Raw genomic sequence first — 25,607 nt, 5'->3', positions numbered from 1 at the left:
GCTCAACACCGGATGTACCTGTCGGATCTCTCACTAGATTGGTGCGCATACCTGGTGTAAATACATCCCGCCCAAGAAAGTTAAAACGGAGCCGAGACAGAGCGTTCTATAGGATCGCATTTTCGACCCTTCCAAGGCGTATCAGCAGAAGTGTATTTATGCTCGTTATCTCTGAATAACTACGCAAAAACCGCCCCATACCGCATACATATGTGTATTGCCACAAAGCACACCAAAAGATCCATACAAACAGGAATCGAAACAAAGCAGCATCTTGACTACACGAACGTCGCGCGATTCATCACAATTGGATGAGCCTTGCAGAACATGACATCCAGAGGGCAGGCGGTGCGTTATGCTGGAATCCACGGGACCGGTAGCTGATGACGACGCTGACGACGCTGAGCAGTAGGTCACGGCCTAACAGCAACTCATTTCCAGACCACATTTGGACTGAAACGATTCAGTGCAAGGAGGAAAATAAGCCTAATCCGCATGTGCGCATCTTTCAAGTGCCGTGGTGATGATCACCACTTGCAAACTTCGTGGTGATCTAGTGCGATCGTGGCACCTCCAACTGCTCCTCTCCCTAGTCCTTCCCACCCTCCTGTCGAACCAGCCTCAGCGCCATCAGTACACCGCCGTCACAAACCACCCCGCCGCACGCCAGTCTGCACGCCGCCGCACGCCAGTCTGCATCCCGACGCATGCCAGTCTGCATCTCGCCGCACGCCGGTCTGCACGCCGCCGCACGCCAGTCTGCATCCCGACGCATGCCAGTCTGCATCCCGCCGCACGCCAGTCTGCATCCCGCCGCACGCCAGTCTGCATCCCGCCGCACGCCAGTCTGCATCCCGCCGCACGCCAGTCTGCATCCCGACGCACGCCAGTCTGCACCCCGCCGCACGCCAACCTGCATCGCGCCGCACGCCGGTCTGCACCACTCCTAACGGCCCCATCTCCCGACTAGGCGGCGTGCGACATACGACGTGCGACACGCGACGTGCGACATGCGAAGTGCGACGTGCGGCATGTGACGTGCGGCGGCCGCCGAGCGCCGCGCCCCTCCAATCACCGCTTGCCGTCGGCCCGCACGCCGAGCTCCTCCAGGACGGCCGGCACGCGCGCTGCGAGCGCCGGCTCGTCCAGCGCGAAGTCGGCGTCGATCCAGTCCTGCCGCAGCCGGTCCAGCACCCGGCTCATGTTCCGGCCGGCTGGCACCCCTGCCGCCTGCGGGAGGGGAGGGGGAGGGGGTGAGCCGGGCACGGCTAGACACGCCGAGCACGTGACAGTGTGCGACGGCCGAGAGACGTCGAGGACAGCACGCACGGGGAGGACGTGGCGGCAGCGCCCGGCGACATCATGTGGAAGTGTGCGAGCACGTAGTACATGCATCGCGAAGCAAGCTGTTAACCTACCAAGGTGAAGACACTGAACGCATAACAGATGCCATGCAACCTGCGAAAACATGAAATGAACCGACATAACGAATTCTTATGCTGAAAAGTTAAATTTCAATCAAGATGTCACAGGGTACTTATTTTACATTATCAAGAAATCATTGGCATATGCAACGGGAATACTTGAAATTTAAACGAAGCCCTTATGGTCCCATCAGTCGTGGCAATGAAACTGCACTGAAACGCCGAACATTCTAATAAAATATACTGATGACTGCTTGGCATCTTCATTTAGCCAGATGTGTGTGGCACTGGGGCTTTATGACGCACTCAGCTGCTGAGGCTATTTGGCATCGCCTGCCTCTCACCCTGGCAGGACGGGCGGGCACCGGGGGGAATCGAACCCCGTACCTCTGGTTTCCCAGACGCGCAGTGGTTAACGCAGACGCGTTAACCATTACACTACCGGCACCCCATATTTGGTCAGATTCTCTAGCATCTAAAAAATCGCATATTTTCGACATGAGCAATGCTAATGCGAACATTATTTTATTGCCTTTCCTCTCTATACCAAGACCGTGGCCGAATTCCGGGGTATATCACACCATTCATTCTTAAGACATTTTACCAATGAGCACAAACATGCCTAAAATCACCGGAATATAACACCAGCATTGGGGTGTGCGTGGCAGTAATCCAGATCAATCCAGTCATAAGTGTTCCCCTGCAGCAACAAGATCTCTTATTTACCTTCAATGTCGCTCCCGTCACTGGAAACTTCGGCAACTCCCAAGCCTCGAACTCCGCCGCCAACTCATGCTGCCCTCTATACCTCGCCAGCTCAACTAAAAACTGCTTGCCAAGCCGCTTGCTGGCGCGGAAGTCGGCCAGCAGCTGCTGGAGCGGCTTCATCGGCTGCGGGTGTGGCGCCATCTCGCGGTGGGTAATGATGAAGAGGCCGAGGTCGCGCTCGAACGCCGACAGCTTCAGACGCTGGTGCAGGCTCATCATCTCCTCCGAAGAACCTGCCGGCCGGCATGGAAGCGTGGCGATGACGGGACAGCCAGATAGGCGGCGACACACACGCTGAACATGCGGGAAACGACGACAGCGCAGGCTCGTTCAGCCCTCATATCACAGCGTTGACCACTGGCCGAAATCCCTCCGTCTATCCCCAAGTCTCAGCACCCACGATGTCAGACCACAAGACGTCATTTGCCAAGGCCGGCTCGGCGGCAACGGCCGCCGCCTCGAGCCGCGGACTTACGGAGCAGGGCGGCCAGCAGCATGATGGGCTGCGGCTCCGACACCGCCTGCGTCCGGTCACAGACGCGCTCGAACTCGTCCGTGTCGGGCGAGGGAGGCAGGCCCACGTGCGGCCCCACCCCCGCCTCCAGCATAGTCAGCATCAGCTCCCGATGAAACCTGGCGCAGCGGCGGGCGCCGGGTCAGGCTGGGGGCCTCGCGGGCGGACGGCGGCCGGGTCAGCGTGCGCAGGGGCAAATGTCGCGACGGAAACCTGGCGCAGGGACAGATGCTGGGTCCAAGTGCACGTCCGTGGGCCGAGATGGTTGCAAGATTGCGGTACGAGCCCGCACGTCAGGCTTTAACCAGAACGTAAGGTATATGGCGACACTAGGTGCCGGTAGGGGCCTCGAGCAGCGGCAGATATCACGTAAGGTCAGGTCACGACGGCGCCCCAGCAGTTTAGCGAGCATCGTCAACAGCCCCAGCCGCCGGTTCCGCCGACCCACTCAGCATTCTCCACCTCCGGGGCGTCCACCTCCACCCGTGCCGTCCACCCCCGCCCGTGTCGTCTCCGTACCGTCCAACCCCGCCCGTGTCGTCTCCGTACCGTCCACCCCCGCTCGTGCCGTCTCCGTGTCGTCCATCTCCACCCCCCGTGCTGCCTCCGTACCGTCCACCTCCACCCGTGCCGTCCCCCACCTCATGTACTGCTCCCCCCCCCCCCCCCCCCACCCGCCCGTACCGCCTCCGTACCGTCCACACCCACCCGTGCCGCCTCCATACCGTTCACCCCTCCCGTGCCGCCTCCGTACCGTCCACGCCCACCTGTGCTGTTCACCCCCGCCCGCACCGCCTCCGTACCGTCCGGCGAGTATGCGCCGCAGCTCCGACCAGAGCCGCTCGCCGGAGATACGCGCCAGGCCGGCCGTGTTGGCGCGAATGGCGTCGAGCGAGGCGGCCTCGTGCGCGTCCGGCGCCGCCGCCAGCCGGCCGTAGAAGCGGAAATAGCGCAGAATGCGCAGGTAGTCCTCCTGTATCCGGCGGGCCGGATCGCCGACGAACCTGCGGCGGTGGCGGGGGGAAGGTCAAGGCACGACAAAAGCCGGAGCTGAGGTCAGTGGCGATACAGGATCGGGAGGGATGAACAGGGTATAATATAGAATCGAATGGGAAGGGAACGCAACATACATCGGTAGGTTGTCGTTATAAATCAGCGAGACGTCAAGGCCGGGGCCTCGGAGGCTCCGGCGGTGCGCGGGTTGGTGGAGAGGTTGAAAACGTCTGTCTGGGTTCGGCACCCTGGCTCAAGAACGCTGGTCTTCACCAACTGTGAGAGACGGTACACTCTCATACCTACCCGGTCACTGGTCGCGCGCTATCGCGACGGTAGCTGATAAGTCGATCTCACGCCCGGGACCAGCCGAACACGCGCCCATACGGGTCAGCCTGAGCCCCAGCTCGGCCAATCAGAGCCCGGGACGGTCAGTCTGACTGCCGGAGTCTGACCCCGGCCTTGTCAGCACGACTAGCACGGCCAGTCTGACCCCTGGAGCAGACAGCGGAGCGGCCGGACCGTCTGCGCCCAGCTGACCTGACCCTCCGGTGCTCAAGGTCGTCGACGCCGTCGAAGTAGTCGTACACGGTGCCGTCGAAGTCGAGGAACATGGCGTTGACGGTGAGGTCTCGGCGGCCGGCGTCCAGCTCCCAGTCCGTGGTGAACTCGACCTGCCGACGCCGGCGCACGGGGCGCGGTGAGCACGCGGCGGCTCCGGCGGCCAGCCATGCCCATGCGGCGCGAGCACCCCGAGCGAGCGCATGCACTTGCTGCCAACGCACGCACGTACGCACGCGCGCACGTACGCACGCACGCACACACACACACACACAAACGCAAACGCAAACGCAAACGCACACGCATACGCACAATCTCCGCACTGACCCACGACTGTCATGGTTCAAGCACAACCGCGTTAGACGCCCTAGTCGTGGACTCCATGTGCTATCAGGCATAGGTATCCCATTCAAATGAGATGACGTCAATTTCCACACCAAATCGTAGTCCCTGGAATCTACTGGCTTTCTCTGGACCTAGGCGTAAAGCACGCGCGCGAGTCTGCGACACAGATTCGTTGCCGAGTGCAAGCCAGCGCCAGACTAGCGGACGCCTCCACGGCCTGCCGACAATGACCGTCACAATGGCCGGCATGTCCTCCGACCCTCGCCCCTGACCTCGGCAAAGCCTCTGACCCCGGCATACCATCTGAACCTCCCCCTCTGACCCCGGCATACCGTCTAACCCTTGCCCTCTGACCTCGGCGTGCCGACCGTCGGTGGCCACGTCCACGCGCAGCGTGGTGACCTCCATGTTGACGGCGTCGGCGATGCGGGCGGTGATGGTGCCGTGCCGCTCGCCCTTGGTATTGATCAACCGCACCTCCTCCTTGGCGAACAGCTCCTTCATCTGGCCGGGCGTCGCCGGCGTGGCGAAGTCCAGGTCGTGGGGGACGATGCCTGCCGGGGTCGCCGGGGTCGGCCGGTCACACGCGCCGGGCCGGGCCGTGCCGACAGCGGAGCTGGCCCGAGGCTGCGCGAGCGCCACCGCGGCACGCGGGCGCGACAAGGCGACGAGGCTGCCGTCGTGTTCGCCACGTCCGTTGGAAGGGGAAGTAGAACTGCTCTGATTGTCAGTTGGAAGGGGAAAGAGAACTGCTCTGATAATCCGTTGGAAGGGGAAAGAGAACTGCTCTGATAATCCGTTGAAAGGGGAAGGAGAACTGCTCGGATTATCCGTCGGAAGGGGAAGGAGAACTGCTCGGATTATCCGTTGGAAGGGGAAGGAGAACTGCCCGGATTATCCGTAGGAAGGGGAAGGAGAACTGCTCGGATTGTCCGGGCACATAGCACAATACGCTGATTTACAGGGGTTTCAGGGATTACAGGCATAAGCAGGTTTACGGATCCAGTCTAATCGATTTACAGGTCACCACTGCCGAGTGCTGGCCGGCACTGGATCATGAAACAGACATAGCGGAAGCCGACCGTCCGTTTTTAATTTGCCCCACCCACGAGATAACATATTTTTGTAGTTGTGAGGCGACACACGTACACACGTAGTTTCGATCGCGTCATCGCTTCAGAAGACAAAAACGAAAAACAAACAACAAACAGAACAAATCCGCTCGATATACAGTGCCAGCACAGGTGGTGAACTGGTTGCGAGCATGCACTCAATGTCACTCAGAAACCACGCCTATCTTCACCACCATCAGAAGCTCTCAGCCACGTGGCCGCTAGCTCACCCGACAGAATATCCCGCACGGCGCCGCCGGCCAGCCGCAGCTGGTAACCATGGCGACGGAACATGTCGGCGAGCAGCGCCACCTCGGGCGTGGCCAGCGGCCGCAGCTGCTCGGTCGACAGCTGCATGGTGTTCAGTTGCCTGGCCGGCTGAGGGCGCGGGCCGGCCGGCGGTCGGCGGGCGAGGGCGGGCAGCAGGCGGCGCAGGGGCGGCGTTATCATCCGGTCCGCGCGGCGGCCACCGACGCGCCCAGAGGAGCCGCCTGGTGGGAGACGGAGGAGCTGTCAGGGGCAGGGTCCTCAGGGAAGGGGTTGTCATGGAGGGGAGCGGTGTCGGGGGAGGCTCTTCTGGAAAGGGTCGTCAGGGCGGAGGGTCCTCCGGGAGGGAGGGTCGTCAGGCAGAGTAGAAGAGCTGTCAGAGGGAGGGTCCTCAGGGGGAGGGTCGTCAGGGAGAGGAGAGAGCTGTCAGAGGGAGGGTCCTCAGAAGGGTTGTCAGGGAGAGGGGGAGAGAAGTCACAGGGAGGGCCATCAGGGAGCGGGGGAGAGCTGGCAGGGGCAGGATCCTCAGGAGGAGGGTCACCAGGGCAGGAGGGTCTGGCGGGAAGAGCAGGGAAGGCGTAGTCTGGAGTCTACGAGAGGAAGGGACGGTGCACAGATGTCGGTCAGAGAGCCAGGCAGCGGCGGTGGTGCCCTCTTAGCCCTCAGAGACGACATGCGACATGCAGGCTGCTTGTCTGCAGTGACACACACCAGCACATTTACCCATTACCCACTAGCCGGTGACCGGGTCAGCTTAGGCAAGAGAAAAGAGCTGGAAGCCGTCAGACTTAAGCCAGGCGCGACAAGTCACAACGCTAGTTATGGCCAGGGAGAGGGCAGACATCCACTAACGGACAGGCCCACTCACAGTAAATTGTCGCGGAGATGCGCGGTAGGAGTAAGACGGGGTGCAGCAGAGAAGCTACACGTGTGTGGGGAGTAGAGAATGAAGGAGGCCAAAGAGATCAACGTGATAAAGTTTGTCGTTTGTAGCCTTTCAGTGCCTCAACTGTTCGTTTTTGGTAAATGCTGGCGGCTATCATAAGCCAAACCCATGTGAAACAATGCAGAATATTCGCGGCAAAACGTGCCAGAATATATTCATAAATGCGGTACACGGGAATACATGGGAAGTACACAGATGTGTTTCGACAAGTCACCTTTACGACGAATAGCCATATTAGGAAACGCGTCCCTTGAAAAATACGTCATGTATTCCCGGACGAACTACCATGTATAGAAATATTACCGGACAACATTGCACGGTGCAGCGGTTCGATACACTCAATACAAAGGCGTGACTGACACCTCTCTTTTCTCACACGATAATCACGCACGACGAAATCGCACATGCTGTTTTGCGCGCCCCGCAAGGACATCATCTATGGTACACGCGTATCCTATCTTTATGCATTGATCCCGTTTGTCTGTGCCGTCATATCACAACGTTTCATCCCGATAGGCTTCGTGGGCAGAGAGTAACAGGCAGCAATGGAGCCATCACTCAGCATGTAAACACCCGGTGAAGATTGCTCTTCCAACGTCAAAGTAGGTCTATTGCATTAAAAACTGAATGAGGAATTGGTCAAGCACTCTATGCAGCATGCCCCTTTCGAGTCAAAAGGGTCTTTAAAATGCACATATTACAAATACCAATATTTTCAGTACCTCAATACACGCATGTAATACAAGCATGCATACAATTGTGCAGATAGCTATGCAGAATGGGTAAACTTCTTCCAGCTTTCGCGATGACCAAGGCACTTTCTGCTCCAACAGATAATCCGGGTGTTCATCCCATGGTCACAGTAGATAGCTGGAGCTGCATGATGCCTCTCCGGTTTCCCGTGGCCATTCGCTCCAAAGCCTTTCACCCGACACAGCCCGCCGGCAACAGGACCGCCACCTGCCGCCTCCTGACCGCAACAGGTCCGCACGCCCTGCGACTAGCACTGCGGCAGGTCGCCGCCAGGGGCGGCTCAGTAGCGCGTCAGCTTCAGCGGGAAGTTCTCGCTGACCAGGTGGTCATCCTTAAACACCACCACCACGTTCACGGAGAAGTCGATCTGGAAGTGGGCGGCGCTGACGGAGGCGCACGTGAAGAGCCGCGGGAACACCATGTGGATGGGGATGGCAAGGCCGCGCGGCACGTCGCCAAGCCCGATCTGGATGTTCTGCACCTCGGAGCACTGGCGGCTGAGCGCGTCGGCGCGGCCGCAAGCCTCGGCGCGCACCAGCTGCAGCTCGATGCTGCGCACCGGCGCCTCGCTGCTCTCCAGCACCAGCTCGCCGCGCAGCGGCTCGCCCAGCGCGCACTCGGTCGAGTCGAGTCGGCCGCGCAGGCGGAAGCGCGGCGGCGGCGCGGCGGCCGCGTCGGCGCGCGTCAGGCTGCTCGGCGAGACGAGGAACTGGAGCGGCCGCTCGGCGGCCGGCGGCGCCGCGCCGCGGCGCGCCTCCACCATGAACTCGAGCTGCGCGCGCGCGTCGCGCGTCAGCACGCCCCGCCGCACCTCGCACGCCACCGTGTACTGCACGCTCACGTACAGGCCGTGGTAGGTCTCGTGCAGCGGCCGGCCGTGGCGCGCCGCCAGCGCCACCTCGAACGGCACCTCGGTGCGGCCAGCCGGCAGGCGGCCGGGCGGCGCCAGCTCCAGCGTCTCGTGCAGCAGCCGCAGCGACTTGGGCGTGGCGTAAAAGCTGTCGACGAGGCCGGCCGACTTGCCCGAGTGCGTCAGCTGGACGTCGCCCTGCACGCAGAGCGAGACGCCCTCGTGGCGCAGCTCGGTGCGCGCCGTCAGCGCCGCCACGCCGCAGAGCAGCTCGCCTTCGCGGTACACCTTGCTGGCGCGCTGCAGGCGCAGCTCCACCGAGACCATGGCTGAAACACGGCAGAGCCGGTGGCGCGTCAGCCGGCGCCGGCCTGCCATCTTGCGGCCGGTGGCGGAGTCACAGCCGGGTCATTCGGCACGGGTGCGCGACAGCGGCGCGCCGCTCATCGCGCGCCAGACGACGGTGGCGAGGCGCGTGCCCGCCATCACCCTCAGACGCCGCGAAGCCACGCTCGATCGCCCGGGTGCCAAACTCTTGGATGTTGTTGATGCTTGATGGCATTGTAGTCATGATGCATCTTGTGGTTGAATATTTGTTATTCTCCCATCCAAGGGGCCTTCCATTCCCTTTTCATGCATGCAAAAGCATTGCACTCAACCAAAGGCTATATGATGCTTGCAGAAGTACAGATCTACTATGAAATAGCCCTGACATTTGTTTTGTCATGCACTGAACAATACAGTGTCCAAGCTCACTATCTTCTTTTGCAGACAGCAGGCTAAGATTTCATAAAACTATCAAACCTTTCTATGCCACTAGCACAGTTCACAAGCATCACCAATATCACCTTTTTTTACTAAAACACTCCTCTAATCTACAGTTTGCACTTATATTGACACCTTGTTCAATTCCATCCAATTAGCTTTATGCTGACAATATTGGATAATACCAAATCATACTTGCATCAGTAATTATATGTTATAAATAATATCAATGCCAACTTCCATGGACTATTCCCAGCAGCTGGAGTGGTCTGCCACAGCTAATGAACATGGATCATGGTAGTCATGATCCATGATCATAGATCATGGATCAGGGGTTGCTAGTCATAAAATTTGAAAAGGTTTGTTGTTATTTATGATAGGTTAAATCTTATGCCATAGCATATGAAAGGTATGTTATAACTTAAACATATATATATATATATATATATATATATATATATATATATATATATATATATATGTAGATAATTGTTGCTGCAACCTCTGACATGCAGGACATGTCCAGGTAAGGTGTTATCTTTACAGCTTGATGTCACAGTACATACCCAAAATCAGTAATCATTGCTGACTTCTAAAAGTGAGCTTGTGACTTGTGGGTCATGCTTTGAATATGCCTTAGATCCCAAGTCATCGGAAATTAATTCAGGCCATCAGGACACATGTTTTATAACATTTAGGAGCAAGAATAGTGTCTGAGCCAAATTTCATATCTTGTCCAATTGTGAAGGCAAAAGAGCAATTTTAAGTTGGTCAGGATAATATGCAATAAGCTAATAATGAAGATGACAACATAACACGGAGTTTAAACACACCTAATGTCCCCTCCCAATCTCTCCTTCACACGCTGCAACTGCACGCAGCCCGCAGCTCCATCACGCCGAGGAGTGAGGACTGCGTCAATATGGCAGAAGACAAGGGCAGGACAAGTAGAAAACAGCATCACAACGAGGCAGAAAGGAAGCAACTAACCTGTTAAATCTTAATTCTACGATTCAGCTGCACATCGGACGAAACACGGACCCACCACGCACAAAGTACGGCTTTTATCTTCACCCAGCCTGAACGCATGCGACCAGCGACCCAGGGCAATACAACACCCCAGCGACCACATCACCCAAAGTTTAAAATCAAGTTCTATCAACTGGTTCACGTGAGTCGGGCCTAATTTTGCAAGCACTCGGTTTACTCAAACCCGCAAAAATAGGAGAAAACGGTTTTAAATAATTCAGAAATGTCTTCTAAATCCTAATTTCTAAATATATGATAAAAAATGGCAATAGATGGTGTAGAAAACTTCTAGTCACGTAAGAACAATGCAAGTTGCATCAGGTTGTTCAACTATTACCACATAGGCAGCTGTCTATTAAAACGAACGCAGGACGAACGGAGGAAGCCTCAATAAGACATTATAGCTAATGTCGGTCTTTCCAGCGCATCACTGACAAAAGACAGGATTGTCAGTGCAATTTTACGAGATTCCGGTGTCACGCGCCTGGTGCCATTTGGGTGGGCGTGTGTTGTTGGCAGAGGCCAGTACTTTGGAGCAAGTTGTGAACGACCTAGGTCGAGTGGACACATAATTATCGCAAGACATTGAATGGTGCCCATCAGGCATACTTAATATACTAAAGTTGTTTCCTTTTGTGGTACCAAAAACAACAGAAATCAGTAAGTGCTGTGCGTCCTGCTTTTGTTAGTTTATTGGTGTTATTCATGGCTATGAGGTCGCGTGGTTAGATAGAACCAGGTACACAGCCATGATCTGTTATGAAGGTGCCTGGGGTTTTGCTCTTATATCTTGCTCCAGGAGTCCAAAAATGTCACGTAAGGCTGCCAAATAAGGGGCAGTGGTGTTGCTGACAGGATCCCTTTAGTTGTGCTTTTGGCCCAGTCCACAAATTGTCTATCTAGTGCATGAGACACCTAGGAGCCATCTGTATGATGGAGATCACACTTGTGTGGATCTAACTCATGCCGGGTCATATTGTGCTGATTTTTGAAAATTTGGTGTGCAAGGAAGGAAATTTGGGAGTACCCTTGTAGGATGATAATTTCTTGAAAAAAATGTTTTTCCTTGCACTGAAATTGGCAGTGCCTTTGATTCTAAGTCCTCTAGCTAAATTCTGAAATTTGGACATACAGTGTGCAACTGGGTAATGTTCTGCATGCTATGCCATGATGCATGATGATATTTAGGTGTGATGGTGTAAAGCAATGACCATGGGTACATGATAACTTGATATCTCAGCTAATTGTCAAAAGATATTTCTGCTTTGGTCTGTTCAAGGTGAGATGCAAAGGATGCTAGGAGAGCAGCACCTAGGAAATAAATATAGGAAATAAGTAGCAAAGAATGCTAGGAGAGTTTTTGCTTTGACTGCTGTGGAGGGTTATAAAACATCTAGCATTTAAAATGTGTTTAGAACATGATGCACAAGTATGAGTGCCACAAACTTGAAAACCGGCGGAAACGACATCCGACGTGGGTTGGATGTACAATTATCTTCGTCAATTGCACGTAAAGATTCAGCAGCACCGATGCAACTACTGCTGTAAGGCTAATGTGCCAAGGGAAATATTCATCATGTATATTTCAAACTTGTGTACATGAAGTGATCAGTGCCTGAGCGATCGAGGGCGCCGCGGCAGGTCGACAGAGAGGCTCTTGTCAACAGTGCAGGGTCTTGAGAGCAAACGAGAAGGATCAAGACCAGCTTGGTGATCCCTTAAACGATCGGGAGTGCCCAGTCAGGTTAAGACATAGTCATTGTCATAGTCATAGTCATAGTCATAGTCATAGTCACAGCCATTTATTGGAATTATCATAGCCATAGTCATAGTCATAGCCATTTATTGGAATCCTACCACTCGGTGGTTATTACGAATTCAGTCAATGCACTTACAGGATGCTGTAAAATGTCAGGCAAAGTAATATGCAATGGTGCAATAGAAGTAAAATACAGGTGCTACTTTAAACGCTTCCTATGAATACGCATGCCACAACAAGACCGTCCCAAGTGCAGTGCAGCGACATCACACGTTGCTGTCCCCGGCAGCCGGCTCCGCAGACCTGGCCTCACAGCATGGCACGGATCGATGCGCAAACTCTCGCTGAGTTCTTGTAAGTCGACTCCTTTGGAACCACAGAATTCCGGCCGCTGCGGTACGGGTATCCCGCGATGATGCACGGACGCGAACAGACATGTCCATTATAGTTGGGGGGGGGGGGGAGGGGGACACTAGCTGCGGTGCAGGGCTCTCTGCACCTGTGCAAGGTCGTGGTGGCGCACCGTCCCCTCCACCCTTGTGCAGCCAAGTGCTTGTAGAGCCGGCGAAATGTGTTCCGAGTGCCGCATCCCAGTCACACGTCTGGCCGCGAAGTCCAGTGTCTTTTGGACACGTTGAAGCTGACACTTAGTGGCTCCTCCGCAGACAGAAAGGCAGTGATAGATGTGTGGGAAAACTTGTGCCTGGACTAGAAGTTTGAGGAAGTCGGATGTAAAATGATACCACAGGTCCTGTGGAGGGATGATATGATGGAGGTTCACCGACAGACCAACATGGGTGTACGCGAGTCCCACGTCAGATGCTGGCCGAAGAATACGCCAATAGTTTTTACGGTTTTGTAACGATTAAATTGTGATGTATTTTGTGTTACAAAACTGCATCCGTTCGTCCGACTGTGGACCTCGTCGGAGCCTCTGAGCTCATTCGGGGCCCAAGGAGGTACATAGTCCCGTGCGCTCCCCTCTGGATCCGCCACTGGCCCGAACAGCGTGACAGAGGGCCCCCAACAATAGCGTTGGGTCCTTCAAGCAAACTAAAAGTATCCAAGATAAATTAGAGCCACCTCCCCCCCCCCCCAAACGACCAAACGCCCACTAGCAGGTAACAAATGGTGCCCGATGATGGCGTAGAGCCCCCCCCCCCCCCCCCCCATTCAGACAGCAAATACTAATAGCGTAGAGCGCTCCATTCAGGTAGTAAATACTAAAGACCCGGAGTGGCGGGCCGGATGATCCAGTATGGCCGAGCAGATTATCCGATAGGGACCCCAATAAGAGCGCAAGGCAGGGCAAGTGTCGGCAAATGGGAAGGGCCCTAGACCGCTGTAGACGGCCCATGAGCTTATCGCGAGTGTGTCAGTAGAAGAACGGAGACCGATGTGACGGGCCCGTAAGCAGCGGAGAGTAGCCCTGCGGGTCAACATATAGAGTTCCGGGCAATAGCGTAAAAGCTTTTCAGGCGAATAGGAAGAATCCTTGGAGAGCCCTGACCGACAATAGTGCCCCAGCACGCTGGCGGATAGGGCTCAACAAAAGCGTAGGACACTCCCAGCAAATGCATAGATATCAATGACAACGTGGAAGGCTCCTTAGCCACCAGATCGCCCTTGCAAGTGGACTTGTAGGGCCCCGGGCAACAGCACAGGCCCCTAGACAGCTCAAAGGGCCCTAATATCTCTCCAATCACCACCCGCTCAATCAAGAAGAGTAATTTTCTTCTTCCACTTGTGAGCCCTTCGCTTCCGCTTGCAACATTTTTTGTGTCTGGAGGCCCAAAGACGTCCAGTTTTGTTGCGCTTTGTGTTGAGAGGCCGTGTTTGTTCGGCCGGCTGTGAGCGCCTCGGAGCCTTTTATGAAGCTCAAGGTGTGGGGCATATCCCCGTGCCCCCCCCCCCCCCCCCCCGGATCCGCCACTGCGTGAACATGGACATGCGAATTGATACGGCCTGTTGAGAGCCCTGCGTGCGAGAGCTCAGCGCCATCTATGAAACATACCCGTTCTTTCCATGCATCGCCACAAGTGTAGTGTTTAAATACGTAAACAATGGCTAGAGACGGCTGGCTCTCATCCAAAGGTATACAGTGGCACCCCTGGACGCATGTATCTAAATATTGAAGTGTTTGTAGTTTTGCATTTATGCACACCTCCCTGACTGGACAAATCTTCAGATGACACATATTTTGTCGATTGAACTGAAGTAACTGGTTAAAGTCTCAAATACGCGTTAGATATAATTGGATGAAAATTGTACGCTCTAATGAGCTGGAATAGACTGGAGGCTGATCTAATTATGTTCTCATATGATCATTCCATATTAAAGTTGAATACGGCCTAACAGTGCCGTAGTTATGCGACTTTTTACGAATGTATCAATCATGAATGTATCAAAAAACAACCCTCTCTCGTGGATTGGGTCTGAATGACGTCAGCTAAAAGGCGGAAAGGGGCCATATTGAGTTTATGTGTCGTGGATCGGCTTAGTCTGGATGTCGGGACTAAATGCATGAACAACTTTCATCGACATATTGATACAGGGGACCCTGGGGCGGGTACAGTCATCCGCAAACTTTAAAAAAACAGCCATACAAATACCCAAGCTGTGTATAGTATTGAGCTGTCATTTGTGCGCTATTGTTGAGGGCCAAGGAACATCGTATCACAATGAACGGATATCCCTATTGCGACATTTTCACGAACTCGCACCTTCGCCGTGATAACCCTATGATAACGCCGAATTCCTAAACCGTTCGGTGTATCTTCCGTATCTATACAGTTCGCTTTTGCATCGTAGCTCGTGCACAGAAACTGTTGGCGTCCCCCGACTGTAGCGGGTACAATGTTGTTACCTCAGTCCGTGCCGTGATGCATTTATACGTGACGTCGAGGGAGCGGCAGATCCGCACCGTCACGGGTGGTCCAGTCCGCAGCCGACCGTCCGGGTGGGCCGTCTGTGGGCACAAAAACTGCGCCAGACTGGTGCGGTCGCACAAAAACGCCCCAACAGGCCGTGGGTTCAAAACCGAAGCGTGGACTGTGCTCTTGTCGCTTTGGTGACGCGTTTTGGCTGTCGCGTCCTGAGCGTCCTGCGTGGGAACAGGAGTGAGTGGATATATGCCTGCGGACAGGCGTATGTGGACGGAAGCCTGTGGACGGTAGTGTGTGGACACTCCTGCGGGCAGGCGTGTGTGAACGGAAGCCTGTGGATGGTAGTGTGTGGATACTCTTGCAGACAGGCGTGTGTGGACATAAGCCTGTGGATGGTAGTATGTAGACGCTCCTGCAGACAGGCTTGTGTGGATAGAAGCAGACAGACGCTGTGCGTGCCCAGCCCAGCCGTCACCGGCGGCGATCGGTGACGGCTCGGTCGGCGTCGCTCCCCTGGCGCGCGGCCACGGCGCCCGGTCAGCAGCGCCGCCGCCGCCGCCGCCGCGCGCCGACGGCGGGCGCTCCGAGGCGCCAGCCGTCGCCCGGCTGTTGTGTCAGGTGTGCGCCGCCGCGCAGAGGCGTGTCACCGGTGAGGCGACGCGCATGGGATCCTCGGACTGGGCTGGGACGGATGGTACGGGCCGCGAGCAGGTCCGCCTGTCGGGGCGGCGATGTGCTCGGGCGTTGTTCCAGGTGGCGTCCGGTGCAGCGCGAGCGTAGATAGGAAGCGTTTGTGGTCGTGTGATTTTGGATGTTTGCTTGCAGTGTCGTTCCTTCCTAGTAAGGCCTTCGAGCGCTTCGCGTTTGGCGTTAGGGTTTGGTAGGTAGCGACAGAGACTTGGTTTGGTGGTTAGTAGTACTGGCTAGCACTGAAAATATCGAAAGATACTGAAGCAAGTGTAGGAGAAGAAACCACTGAAAATGAAACGCCACAATACACTGACATGCGTGACGTATGCACTCTGGCAGCGCCATCTGCATCTCAGCTGTGTGCTGGGTGCTGGCAGGCGGGGGCCGTCGGGTGCACAGAGCACCGATGGCTTCGGGCACTCCCATTGTCAGAATCAGGGTTGCGATAGGTCACAAGGTCGTACGCCGATCTGGCACGGTGGCGATCCCTGCAACGCGCCCGGAAGCGGCTCCCGCCGACCGACGAGGCCGTGACGTAATCAGCTGCAGTGACCACGCGGTCGAAGTGCCCGGCGACACCAGGGGCGAATCCATGGGCGGCTCCTCGCCGTCATCGGGCGCGTGGTCCCGACGTCGGCTTGTCCCCGCGGGCCAACCGGCCTGCATACGCCGGCCGTTCCCACCTCCGGGGAGTCCTGCGCGAGGCTCGGACCTGGCCGAGCCGCTGCCTGGTCATGTTCATGCGGTTGTGCATGGTGCAGGGGCGCTCCCTGTTATGTGTTTGCCGTGGGTCGCGGTCACTGGTGCGCATGTGTTTGTGCGATTTATGCGGGGGGGGGGGGTGCTATGGCCCTGTCTCTCCAGGCGGGGTCGCTTAATGAATGCAGTACCGAAGACGCACCTTCATGCGCTCGTGGCGGCGCCTCCGCCCCGTTCAGAATCATCAGGGCTCACCGACCAGTGTCTCCGTCACCTGGCCGGGGACGTCCTCCCGCCCCCCTCTACGCGTCCCTGGCGTCGCCCTTGTCCAGTTTGAAATTACCAGTGCCCGTCGCGTATGTCCCCGCCCCGCCCCGCCGAGGGCCCCCCTCCACGCATCCCTGGCGGCGCCGCTGTGCGTGTCGAAGGTCACGGGGGCCCGCGCACAGCTCCTGATCGGTGGTGGTCCTGGCTCGGCGGCCTCGCAGATACGGAGCCGGCCGGCTTCTGGCGAGTGTGCGCGGACCTTACTCTGTGGTGAGACGGACCCGAGCTCCTTTCTCACAGCCGCCCGCTCCTCTGGTAGGTGCCAGCACCAGCGCGACTTTCGGCGTTTGCTGGGCGTGCGTTGCCCTCCGATGCGCGTGATGGTTGCACATGCTGGCCAGGAGATCTTTCTGCGAGTTCGCTATGAACTCAGCATGAGATCCTCGTTCATGAACCTGTCATGATGCGTGACTGTGTGGCTGTCATGTTTATGAACCTGTCATGATGCTGAGCGTGCCGTGACAGTCCGTAGCGGAAGTCATTTCCAGTGATGTGGTGACAGGGTGATGGGCCTTGGTAGATGTAGGCTTGGGGAAGTTTTGTCCAGCTGCGGTTCGTTAGTCGTGGTCATCTTTCGACAGAGTGTGATGTTGAACTCGGGCTGTGCGTCGTGGTTGGTGTGCGGAAAATCGTGAAGTTTCGCTTGAGCACAGTCTTTGGTTATATCATGGTCATATTGGCCCCCGAAATGGGCACAGAACACCGTTTCACATCGTTTCAGTGTGTGCCCCGCGCATTTTCCGTCGAAGACCTCCCCCCCCTCGTTCGGATGCTGCGTTGTCGTACCGGACACTGGGTTTTAGCTGCCACGAGACGGGTCGGCTATTGTTTGTGTTCTCTTCAGCGAAGCGTCGTCCAGTGCTGTCGAGCTTACAGCCATGGTGATACGATCGCACAATTAAAAACCGGCGATGCGCTGGCTCATACACGGGAAACAAACCGGCTATCCGCTATGCAGTGCCAGCGGACCAGAAACGAGGTGTCATCAATTGTGGTCAGAAAAGGACCAATCGGTTGCGCGTCGAGCACCTATCGAGTGACTGTCGAGTGCGAATCGAGCTCTTGAATACTGTCGTCCTTGAATCTTTCGGAAGCTGCGATGTGTCAAGTCACTATGGCTGTGTTGCAATGGGGGAGTAAGGGGCGTTCTTGCGATCAGTGTGGGTCTTTGGATGATGTGCCAAGTCATGATGACGTCACGCGATAAGAGTGCTCAAGTGATCTGTACGCGTCACGTCAGGTGACCGCCTGCTTTGCTTTTGCTTTTGATTTTGCCTTTGTTTTCGTTTGTCACCTGCCTTGAGCAGTGATATGGACGGGAGCTTTCAATGATTTAATTTTTCACCATACAGCTAGCGTACAACTGCACGTTCTTAGTTAATGCCTTACGTATTTGCGGTTTGATAAACACGCTACGAACGAAATTTATCGGTATATTGCTACAAAGAGCTTCGAACCTCTTAATGCAGTGTAGCAGATATCCTCAGTCAGGAGTTTGTTTGTTTTTTGCGCCATTGCACTCCAGATTGTGGTACCCATTTCCTCAGAAGTTTTTTGTGCGCCATTGCATTTCAGATTGTGGTACCTAGTCCACAGCTTCCTTGAGCGAAGGCAGATCTTTTACCCTGTCTGATAGTATTCCGTCAGGCATCGCTTTGTTTATGGCGGGCAGCGTTATGAAAACGCTGTTATGTCAGGTGCTCTCCGAAAGCAGACAGTTGTGGGGATGGAGAGGATGGAGGGGCGGTTACTGCTAGGACGCTCGTTTCCGCCCTGTGTCGACGTCATTAGCCAGCCAGCGACTGTCGAATCACTTCCCGGTGGATGGGGGCGTAGTGACAGAATGGTTAGAACGTCGGACCATCGGATTCCAACTCGGAGGGCCCGGGTTCGAATCCCGGTTGCGCCATGCCCCCTCAATGCCAATATGATGTTTGCAGTCACACGCTCCACCGAAGGGTGTTGACGATGTGCGCCACGTTCCGTTTTTTAAAGAAAAAGCTGGAGGGGTGCTGTGTGGTGAAACACTAAGCTCACCAAGTGGTGCCGCACAGGTGGTGGGCAGTGACAGCCTGCTGCCGATGATTTGTCGGGCGGTGATGAGCGGATTGAGATAGCTGTTTCATAGACCATAAGAGTGCCCCTGAATAAGAAGCAAGGAGCTGCGCCTTATCTAATATGTCGCGGCCTTCAATCTACCCCTCTGCGGGCGACGTCCCGTAAACTACTGAACCGCGAACGAACGCCTAGCTCGTCCCGAAAACTTGGTGGTACCTTCCAAAGGGACGGATCGGGCCGCTCGCCAGCTGACCCGCCGCCGCTAGCTGTCCCCGCCGCCGCTAGGTGTCGCCGCCGCCCGCTAGATGTCCCCGCCGCTCGCTAGATGTCACCACCGTCGCTCCGTCCTTTCACCGGTCGCCTCCGTGTGCCACAGGCGCGATGTTGGTGCTGGTGCTGAAGGTGACCGCCGTGCTGGTGGCCGTGCGGCTGCTGGTCCGCTGGCTGCGCCGGCCGCGCTCCAACAACCCGTTCGCCAGCGACGCGCGCCAGTCCGTGCGCCCGCTCGTCATCGACCAGAAGGCACGCGATCGGGTCATCAAGCAGTGTGAGTGGCTGGGCTGGGCTGGCGACCGTGCCCCGGGCTCAGCCGTGGTTGACGGCAGATATTGCTGCTGCCCTGGGCTCGCCCGTTTGGATGCGTGTTGGCGTTGTGTAATTTTGATGTGATGTGTTGCTTCGATGTGGCCAGGTTGTGAAACGTCGGTGAGAGTAAGCTGTTTTGCGTGTTTTCAAGGTATCGCTCGTGCGAAGTTTTGCTATCTTTGGCGTCACTGAGAATCTCGAAATATGTTGTTTTTGGTCTCCCTTGATTTCCTTCAAGGTGTGTGTTTTACGTGGAAGCGTGCGCGTTCTAGCCTCAATTAGTGTTTCATTCATTTTCTTGTGAAAGCTTGGAGCCCTCGCTTGACAGCTTCCACATATCTCATTCACTTCCCAAATTCTTCAGGAAGCTCGGTGTGTCGTGTAGCCTAAATCATGGTCATCTGCACTAAGTTCACGATCATTCACGGCGTAGTGGGCACAGCCCGCTTGCCTGCGACAGCGGCGGTGCGCGCTTTCGCGAACTTTGTGTTATACCTGTGCTTACTAGATGTCGCTGCCGGCAGCGTTCTCGCCTGACCGCGTGCCGGCCGACCTGGACGCCATCGTGATCGGTAGCGGCATCGGCGGTCTCTCCGTGGCCGCCATCATGGCCAAGGCCGGCAAGAAGGTGCTGGTGCTGGAGCAGCACGATCAGGTATGGAGCTGGGGCTGCGAGCGGTCGGCAGCCCATGGTTGGTCTGAAACGGTGCGGCCGGGAGGGGGCCGGCAGCTATGTGGACTGAGGATGGTGGTGAGGTGGCGCGCGGACAGGTGCGGGACTGGTACTGAAAGATCTCAGCGGTGCGCGGCTCGTGCTGAGGTCGTCGGGAGACGGTGCGGTGTCTGAGGGTGGTGGTGAGGCGGTGCGGACAGGTGCGGGACTGGTGCTGAGAGATCTCAGCGGCGTGCGGCTCGTGCTGAGGTGGTGGGGAGGCGGTGCGGTGTCTGAGGGTGGTGGGGAGGCGGCGCGCGAACAGGTGCGGGACTGATGCCGAGAGATCTCATTGGCGCGCGGCTCGCGCTGAGATGGTGAGGGGGTGCGGCGTCTGGAGCTGACGCTGGTCCCCTTGGGGCCCGCGGCCGTGGAACCCATCTGACCGGGTGCAGGCCCGCTATTTGTGGCAAGAAGTGGCACCACGCTGGGTGTCTGTAGCGGCCGGGCTACATCGAGGGCTGGGGAGTCGCAGCGACTGTGTGCTTTATCATGACTGGGTGGATTCTGGGTGCACAGAATAGCATTTCGGTGTCAAGGAGGGTAGGTTCCAGGTTGCCAAGACCACGCGTCGGCTGACTGTTTCGTAACGTGGGGCACGTGATATCCAACTGCGTTGCGTTCTCAGCCCGGGTGAGCTAAATGCCTCCCTCGTTTACTTTTTTGATGCATTTTTGGGAAAGTTTGGTGGGACGCATCAGGCGTTTTCTCAGTTAGGCGACGGTCGCTTACAACTGCCATCGTCGCTGGAAGCGACCATCTTACGATCTAACCGATGCCATTGGTCAACTGCACTCCACTGATGTAACGGCCAACATGACATCAAGCTCTCGGTCACCGCGTCACACTCTCAGCCGACCGCGCGCCCTCTGCGTGCGCGCGGTGGCGCGCCGGGCCGCCTGCGGGCGCCGATAGGTGGCGCCACTGTCGCGTCGGTGGCCGGACGCCCGTGGGCGTCGATAGATGGCACCGGCGTCGTCGTGTTGGCGGACAGCCTCCCGCTGGCGGTGATAGATGGCGCCGGTGTCGCGTCGGCGGCCGGACCCCTCTCGCTCGTTTGGACGCACACGGCTACCCAAATTGTAACGCCGTCCGTCAAGCAATGGTGTAAATGCCTGAAGACGGTAGCGCAGTCCCACCAACGCGCTGAACCAGACCAGGTATTGATAGACCGCTGGCCTCCGACAAGCTGCTGACTCTGACAGCTGGTGTAGTGCTTCTTCATCACTGCTTAATCGTTGATAAAGATGGGGTTCTCAAACATCGGCACTAGTTGAGTTGCACAGGAGGTTGTGATGTGTTTCCGATTCACTGGGGTCCCCTGCTTTTCTGAGTATTCTGCAAAGCAATAATCCGACGGCCTTGGTCTTAACATGAGCCCAATAAGAGATGCTTGTCACATTGTGGCATATCCGGTGTAGAAGTGTTTTGACAAAGATGATGCGCAAAAGTTGGCATCTGAGTGAGTACAGGATTTGTCGGTAGGTTGAGAAGCGCCCATTGGATGCATCTTGCTCGTTGTACGTATCGTGAATAAGAAAGCTGGGATCTTGGATAAGAATAAGAAATATGGCAGGCGCAGTTATCCTCAGCTCCACACCACGCCGCAAAAGATAGCTTCTTCAACGTCTACTGAATCGAGATCGTGGCAACATGCTTTCGTTGATGTATTGTGCACCTTGTACAGCTCAGCTGAGAGAACTTCCTAAAGGTCGCTCGGCACCTGATATGTATGTTCTAACAGTTCAAATGCAACAAACATTGCTAACGATTACGAGTAACTGTCACGCTAGGAACATATAGTCTTCAGCGAACAGTAGACAGCACCAGACCAGCAGGACGGTAATTGGATCCTGAAAAAGAGGAAGGAATAAAGAACAAGTAGGGAGCAGTCAACCGTTGTATGCACCAACCCATTGTTGCGATGTCAACATGTCGGCAATGAAATAATTGTTCTATCTTCTTGTAAATAGGGACATCACCCCTTCCGCCCAAGTGAAGCTGCTTTTCACTTGGGTGGGCCACTGGGTGGCGGTACGGGCGGTGGGGCTTGTTCGCACTCCAAAACGAAGTCTGCCTGGCTTCTCATGATTCAGCAGGTGCTGCAGCCTTGAGCGCTGCTTTGATTTTTCGAGTGCAGTCTTGCAAAAGTCACTAATTTGGTGCATACGTGTCCCGAGAGCTTGGGAGCCACGCGACTCTGTTATTAAAGGGTGGGAGGCTGACTGGTTACGGAAACCGACGAGAAAATATGTTACTGGCTACGGAAACCGACGCGAAAATGCATTGCTAGTTTCGGAAACTGAAAAGGTGTCACTGGTTTCGGAAACTGACGTGAAAATCCGTTACAACTTAGAGCAGTCACCGTCCGTAGCCTGGGCCCGCGTGTCGCCGGTAACCGAGCACGACTGGTCTTGTCGAAAATGTAATCACTTCTCAGATCCCACCTTAGTAAGTTGGGGTACGGAGCGCAATGGCCGAGTGGTTAGCGCGTCGGACTCCCATGTGGGGTCCCGGGTTGGAATCCCCGTCGCGCCATGACCCCCGAGCGCTTGTATGACCAGTGCATTCGCTGGCTCTCCATAAAGGGGGCGTGACGTGTGCGCCGCGATCCATTCAGAGAATGATGCGATAGCCGCCTCTAGGATGTGTGACTCGGTCACTGCGATTTGATAGCCGGCGTGACCCCTCTAGCTTGTGGTTTCCTAGTGACCTATTTAGGTTGCGTTTTCCTACTGACCTCTCTAGGTTGCGGTTTCCAAGTGACCCCTTTAGGGTGCGTTTTCCAAGTGACCCCTCTAGGTTGCGGTTTCCTAGTGACCCCTGTAGGTTGAGGTTTCCTGGTGACCCCTTTAGTCTGCGGTTTCCTAGTGACCCCTGTAGATTGCGGTTTCCTGGTGACCCCTTTAGACTGCGGTTTCCTGGTAACCCCTTCACGCTGAGGTTTCTAAGTGACCCCTTCGGGCTGAGGTTTCTTAGTGACCTCTTTAGGCCGCGGTTTCCTAGTGACCCCTTCAGGCTGGGCTTTCGTAGTGACCCCCTCAGGCTGCGGTTTCCTAGTGACCCCTCTAGGCTGCGGTTTGCTAGTGACGGGTCAGTATCGTCACGGTAGGCTAAGAACTAAGACGAACCTGGCGATCTGGGGCAGAACATAAAGCCTTGCGCCCTTGGCATGCTTTCACATTTTCGTGCTTGCACGGAGCAAGAACGAGTGGCATTGGCTTGACTACTCTGAACGATGATAGCGCTCACTGAACTGAACGAAGTGCACGCGAAAGCTCGTGATTTTAACTTGTGTATTTCATTTGCACAAATGCAGTCCGCACAACAATTTGTCGCCGAACGTTTGCCTCGAAGCAATATCGGTTTCTACATGGCGTGCAATATCACTTGCCCGTAACGCACGTGTTTTCCTTTTCGAATTTACGACGAACCTGTTTATTGCATTTACGTCTGAGATCAGAACTTGCGCTAAACAACGTGGATTGCGCGAGGCCGACTACAGCAGCGGCCGTGAAATCCCGGGCCGACGTTTCAATTTCATGGCGAAAGCCTGGTCTGCCGCAGTGCTTCTCACGATCCTTCCCACCCTCTGACTTGACCTGACATTTACGCTTAGACCTCGGACCATTTCAGTCAGGGCGAACAGCGGGCGCATGAAACAGCTCGAACCCACCCCTCCACTGGTGGGTGAGTCGGAAGGCAGGCGCTCTAACCAGCTGAACTATCGGGACAGACACGTATGACACGTGCGGCTCTTGCTCCCTGTCCAGAGACCAAATAGTGGCACACTTCGCCAGCGCCCGCCCTCCGCCACTCCGGCAGCGCGGCGTCCGCCCTCCGCCACTCAGGCAGCACGGCGCATGGCCCAGCCGTTCGGAACCTGGTCTCGCGCCTCGCCGGCGTCATTATTGTTGGTGCTTTACGATGCACTCAGCTGCTGAAGCTAACTGACGCCACCTGCCTCCACTCTGGGAGGAAGGGCATCTGGCACCGGGAATCGAACTCCGTACCACTGGTCTCCCAGACGTGCAGTTGTTAACGTAGATGCGTTAACCACTTCACTATCGGCACCCTTCGTGCATCATCGGATCAAGAGCGTCGCAGACGAACATGCCGGTCATCGCGGCGCGATGTGTCGTATTATCGACACGGTGTCGTAGTACAATACGACATGGCGTCGTAGCGCGTCCCTTTGTCGGTCTGACCATCGCCTGGCGCCGAGGAGACACTGAACCGACCGCCGTGTGGTGAATAGCATATGTCATGTCAGCCGATAATGACCACGTGCGTACATCCGCTTTGTTTCGTCTCTGAAGCGTTCATCGGCCCGCGGACCGTCCTTGTGAACGACGGTCCTCACACCTCCGGCAACACCTCGCACATTGGGACCGCAGAGTGAGCCGGCTGTGTAACGGGAAGCACGCCGCTCATTCGTGCTGGCCTATGTGACGGGAACGCGGACGTGTGGCTGGCTGGCGTTGTTGCGTTGTGGCTGGCTGGCTGGCGTGGCTGGCGGACGGTGAAGGCGGGCTGGCCGCGGCCTGACGCGACGCAGGTCCAGAGCATGGGCTTGGAGGCTGGATGCTGCCTCCGACGTAACGGGCTCAGGCTATGTGGTCAGTGCCGCCGCACGAGCGTGTTCAGCTGTGGCCGCGGGCGCGATTCGTGACGTCATGACGTCCGGGCGCCGGTCGGTCGTGCGTCCCACATCTCATGGTGACGCCGACGGGACGATGACGTCCGGCGATGACATCGGTGGGCGCCGCGGCCCGGGCGTGCGTGACGTCTGTGACGGCCTCTGATGGCGTCTGTGACAGCATCTGATGGCGTCTGTGACGGCCTCTGATCACGTCTTTTAGGGCCTCATCGGTCGGGTCTGCAATCCTTGGGTCTGCATTCCTCGGGTCTGGAATCCTCGTGTCTAGAATCCTCTGGTCTAAAGTGGAGTCTGAAGTCCTCGTGAAAATGTCCTGATGACGTCAGATGCCGCTCTCCGTCGGCGGCGCGGTCGGTGCGCTGGTGACGCAGAGGTACCGGCGAGAGCTGGCACCATCAAACCTGGCGCAGACTGTTCACTGATGACGGCCTCCTGCGATGATGCGGTGTTCGTGCTGGCGGCCGGACGGAGGTCCGTTCCGCCACGGGGCCGCTCCGTTGACAAACTGTCCTCTGCTGACGGCGTCTGGATGACGACCTCGGCCATGCTCGTTGGCGCCCTCCCCCCTCCCCCCTGGTGACGCCAGGCTGCCGGCCTGGGCCGCCCCGCAGCCCTGCGCTGATGACGTCCGGCGGCCGTCCCAGCGGTCGGGACAGGCGCCGTGTGCCAGTCGGTGGCGGCCCCAGCCTCCCCCTCCCCTTCTGCAACACTCTGCTGGGCTGACGAGCGGATCGCCTGTCCCGCCGCAGGTGATCCTGCCCCGCCGCTGGGCCGTCCCGGCCGCGGCCATGCACAAGGCCGGCGGCGCCCCGGCGTGACCCCCCCCCCCCCCCGTTCCGGCGTGACCCCCTCCTGCTGGCGCCGTCGCGGTCGTCACCGCAGACGGCGCATCGGCGCCGCCGGCG

General features: G+C 56.6%; 3 protein-coding genes across 3 annotated transcripts in view; 1 reads left to right on the top strand and 2 right to left on the bottom strand.

Moving 5' to 3' along the window:
• Nucleotides 1–206: 206 nt before the first annotated feature.
• Nucleotides 207–6,122, bottom strand: LOC119114391 (CCA tRNA nucleotidyltransferase 1, mitochondrial). The gene is made up of 7 exons (XM_037238584.1): nucleotides 5,948–6,122; nucleotides 4,960–5,159; nucleotides 4,240–4,373; nucleotides 3,510–3,710; nucleotides 2,668–2,825; nucleotides 2,151–2,425; nucleotides 207–1,230 (listed from the first exon to the last, which is right to left on the bottom strand). Exons 1-7 carry the CDS (start codon nucleotides 6,072–6,074, stop codon nucleotides 1,072–1,074), a joined length of 1,254 nt encoding a protein of 417 aa, XP_037094479.1. The 5' UTR covers nucleotides 6,075–6,122; the 3' UTR covers nucleotides 207–1,071.
• A 1,841-nt stretch (nucleotides 6,123–7,963) lies between these two features.
• Nucleotides 7,964–8,446, bottom strand: LOC119113416 (vacuolar protein sorting-associated protein 26C-like). Its single transcript, XM_037237734.1, has 3 exons — nucleotides 8,438–8,446; nucleotides 8,267–8,392; nucleotides 7,964–8,173 (listed from the first exon to the last, which is right to left on the bottom strand). The coding sequence occupies exons 1-3, from the start codon at nucleotides 8,444–8,446 to the stop codon at nucleotides 7,964–7,966; spliced, it is 345 nt and encodes a 114-aa protein (XP_037093629.1).
• Nucleotides 8,447–10,805: 2,359 nt separating this feature from the next.
• LOC119113415 (all-trans-retinol 13,14-reductase) overlaps nucleotides 10,806–25,607 on the top strand; it is a 44,060-nt gene continuing 29,258 nt past the window's right edge. The window contains exons 1-3 of the mRNA XM_037237733.1: nucleotides 10,806–10,987; nucleotides 19,122–19,292; nucleotides 19,855–19,985. Coding sequence (XP_037093628.1) covers nucleotides 19,127–19,292; nucleotides 19,855–19,985 — 297 coding nt within the window. The 5' untranslated portion in view covers nucleotides 10,806–10,987; nucleotides 19,122–19,126. The remainder of the gene's footprint in view (nucleotides 10,988–19,121; nucleotides 19,293–19,854; nucleotides 19,986–25,607) is intronic.

Source organism: Pollicipes pollicipes, unplaced genomic scaffold (genome assembly GCF_011947565.3).
Source record: "Pollicipes pollicipes isolate AB1234 unplaced genomic scaffold, Ppol_2.1 Scaffold_7262;HRSCAF=8765_pilon_pilon_pilon, whole genome shotgun sequence".
Taxonomy (NCBI): domain Eukaryota; kingdom Metazoa; phylum Arthropoda; class Thecostraca; order Pollicipedomorpha; family Pollicipedidae; genus Pollicipes; species Pollicipes pollicipes.
This window is presented reverse-complemented; position numbering and strand designations above follow the sequence as displayed.

Bases quoted from the DNA above. Each gene is read 5' to 3' on its own strand.
- LOC119114391 (XM_037238584.1), bottom strand. From the start codon at position 6,074: ATGCAGCTGTCGACCGAGCAGCTGCGGCCGCTGGCCACGCCCGAGGTG. The intron at 3,711-4,239 runs GTCAGCTGGGCG...CCACCGCCGCAG, and splicing joins CTTGAGCACCGGAGGGTCAG to GTTCGTCGGCGATCCGGCCC. The intron at 1,231-2,150 runs GTAAATAAGAGA...CCCCTCCCGCAG, and splicing joins TGACGGGAGCGACATTGAAG to GCGGCAGGGGTGCCAGCCGG.
- LOC119113416 (XM_037237734.1), bottom strand. The intron at 8,174-8,266 runs GTGCTGGAGAGC...CTCAGCCGCCAG, and splicing joins AGCCGCTGCGCGGCGAGCTG to TGCTCCGAGGTGCAGAACAT.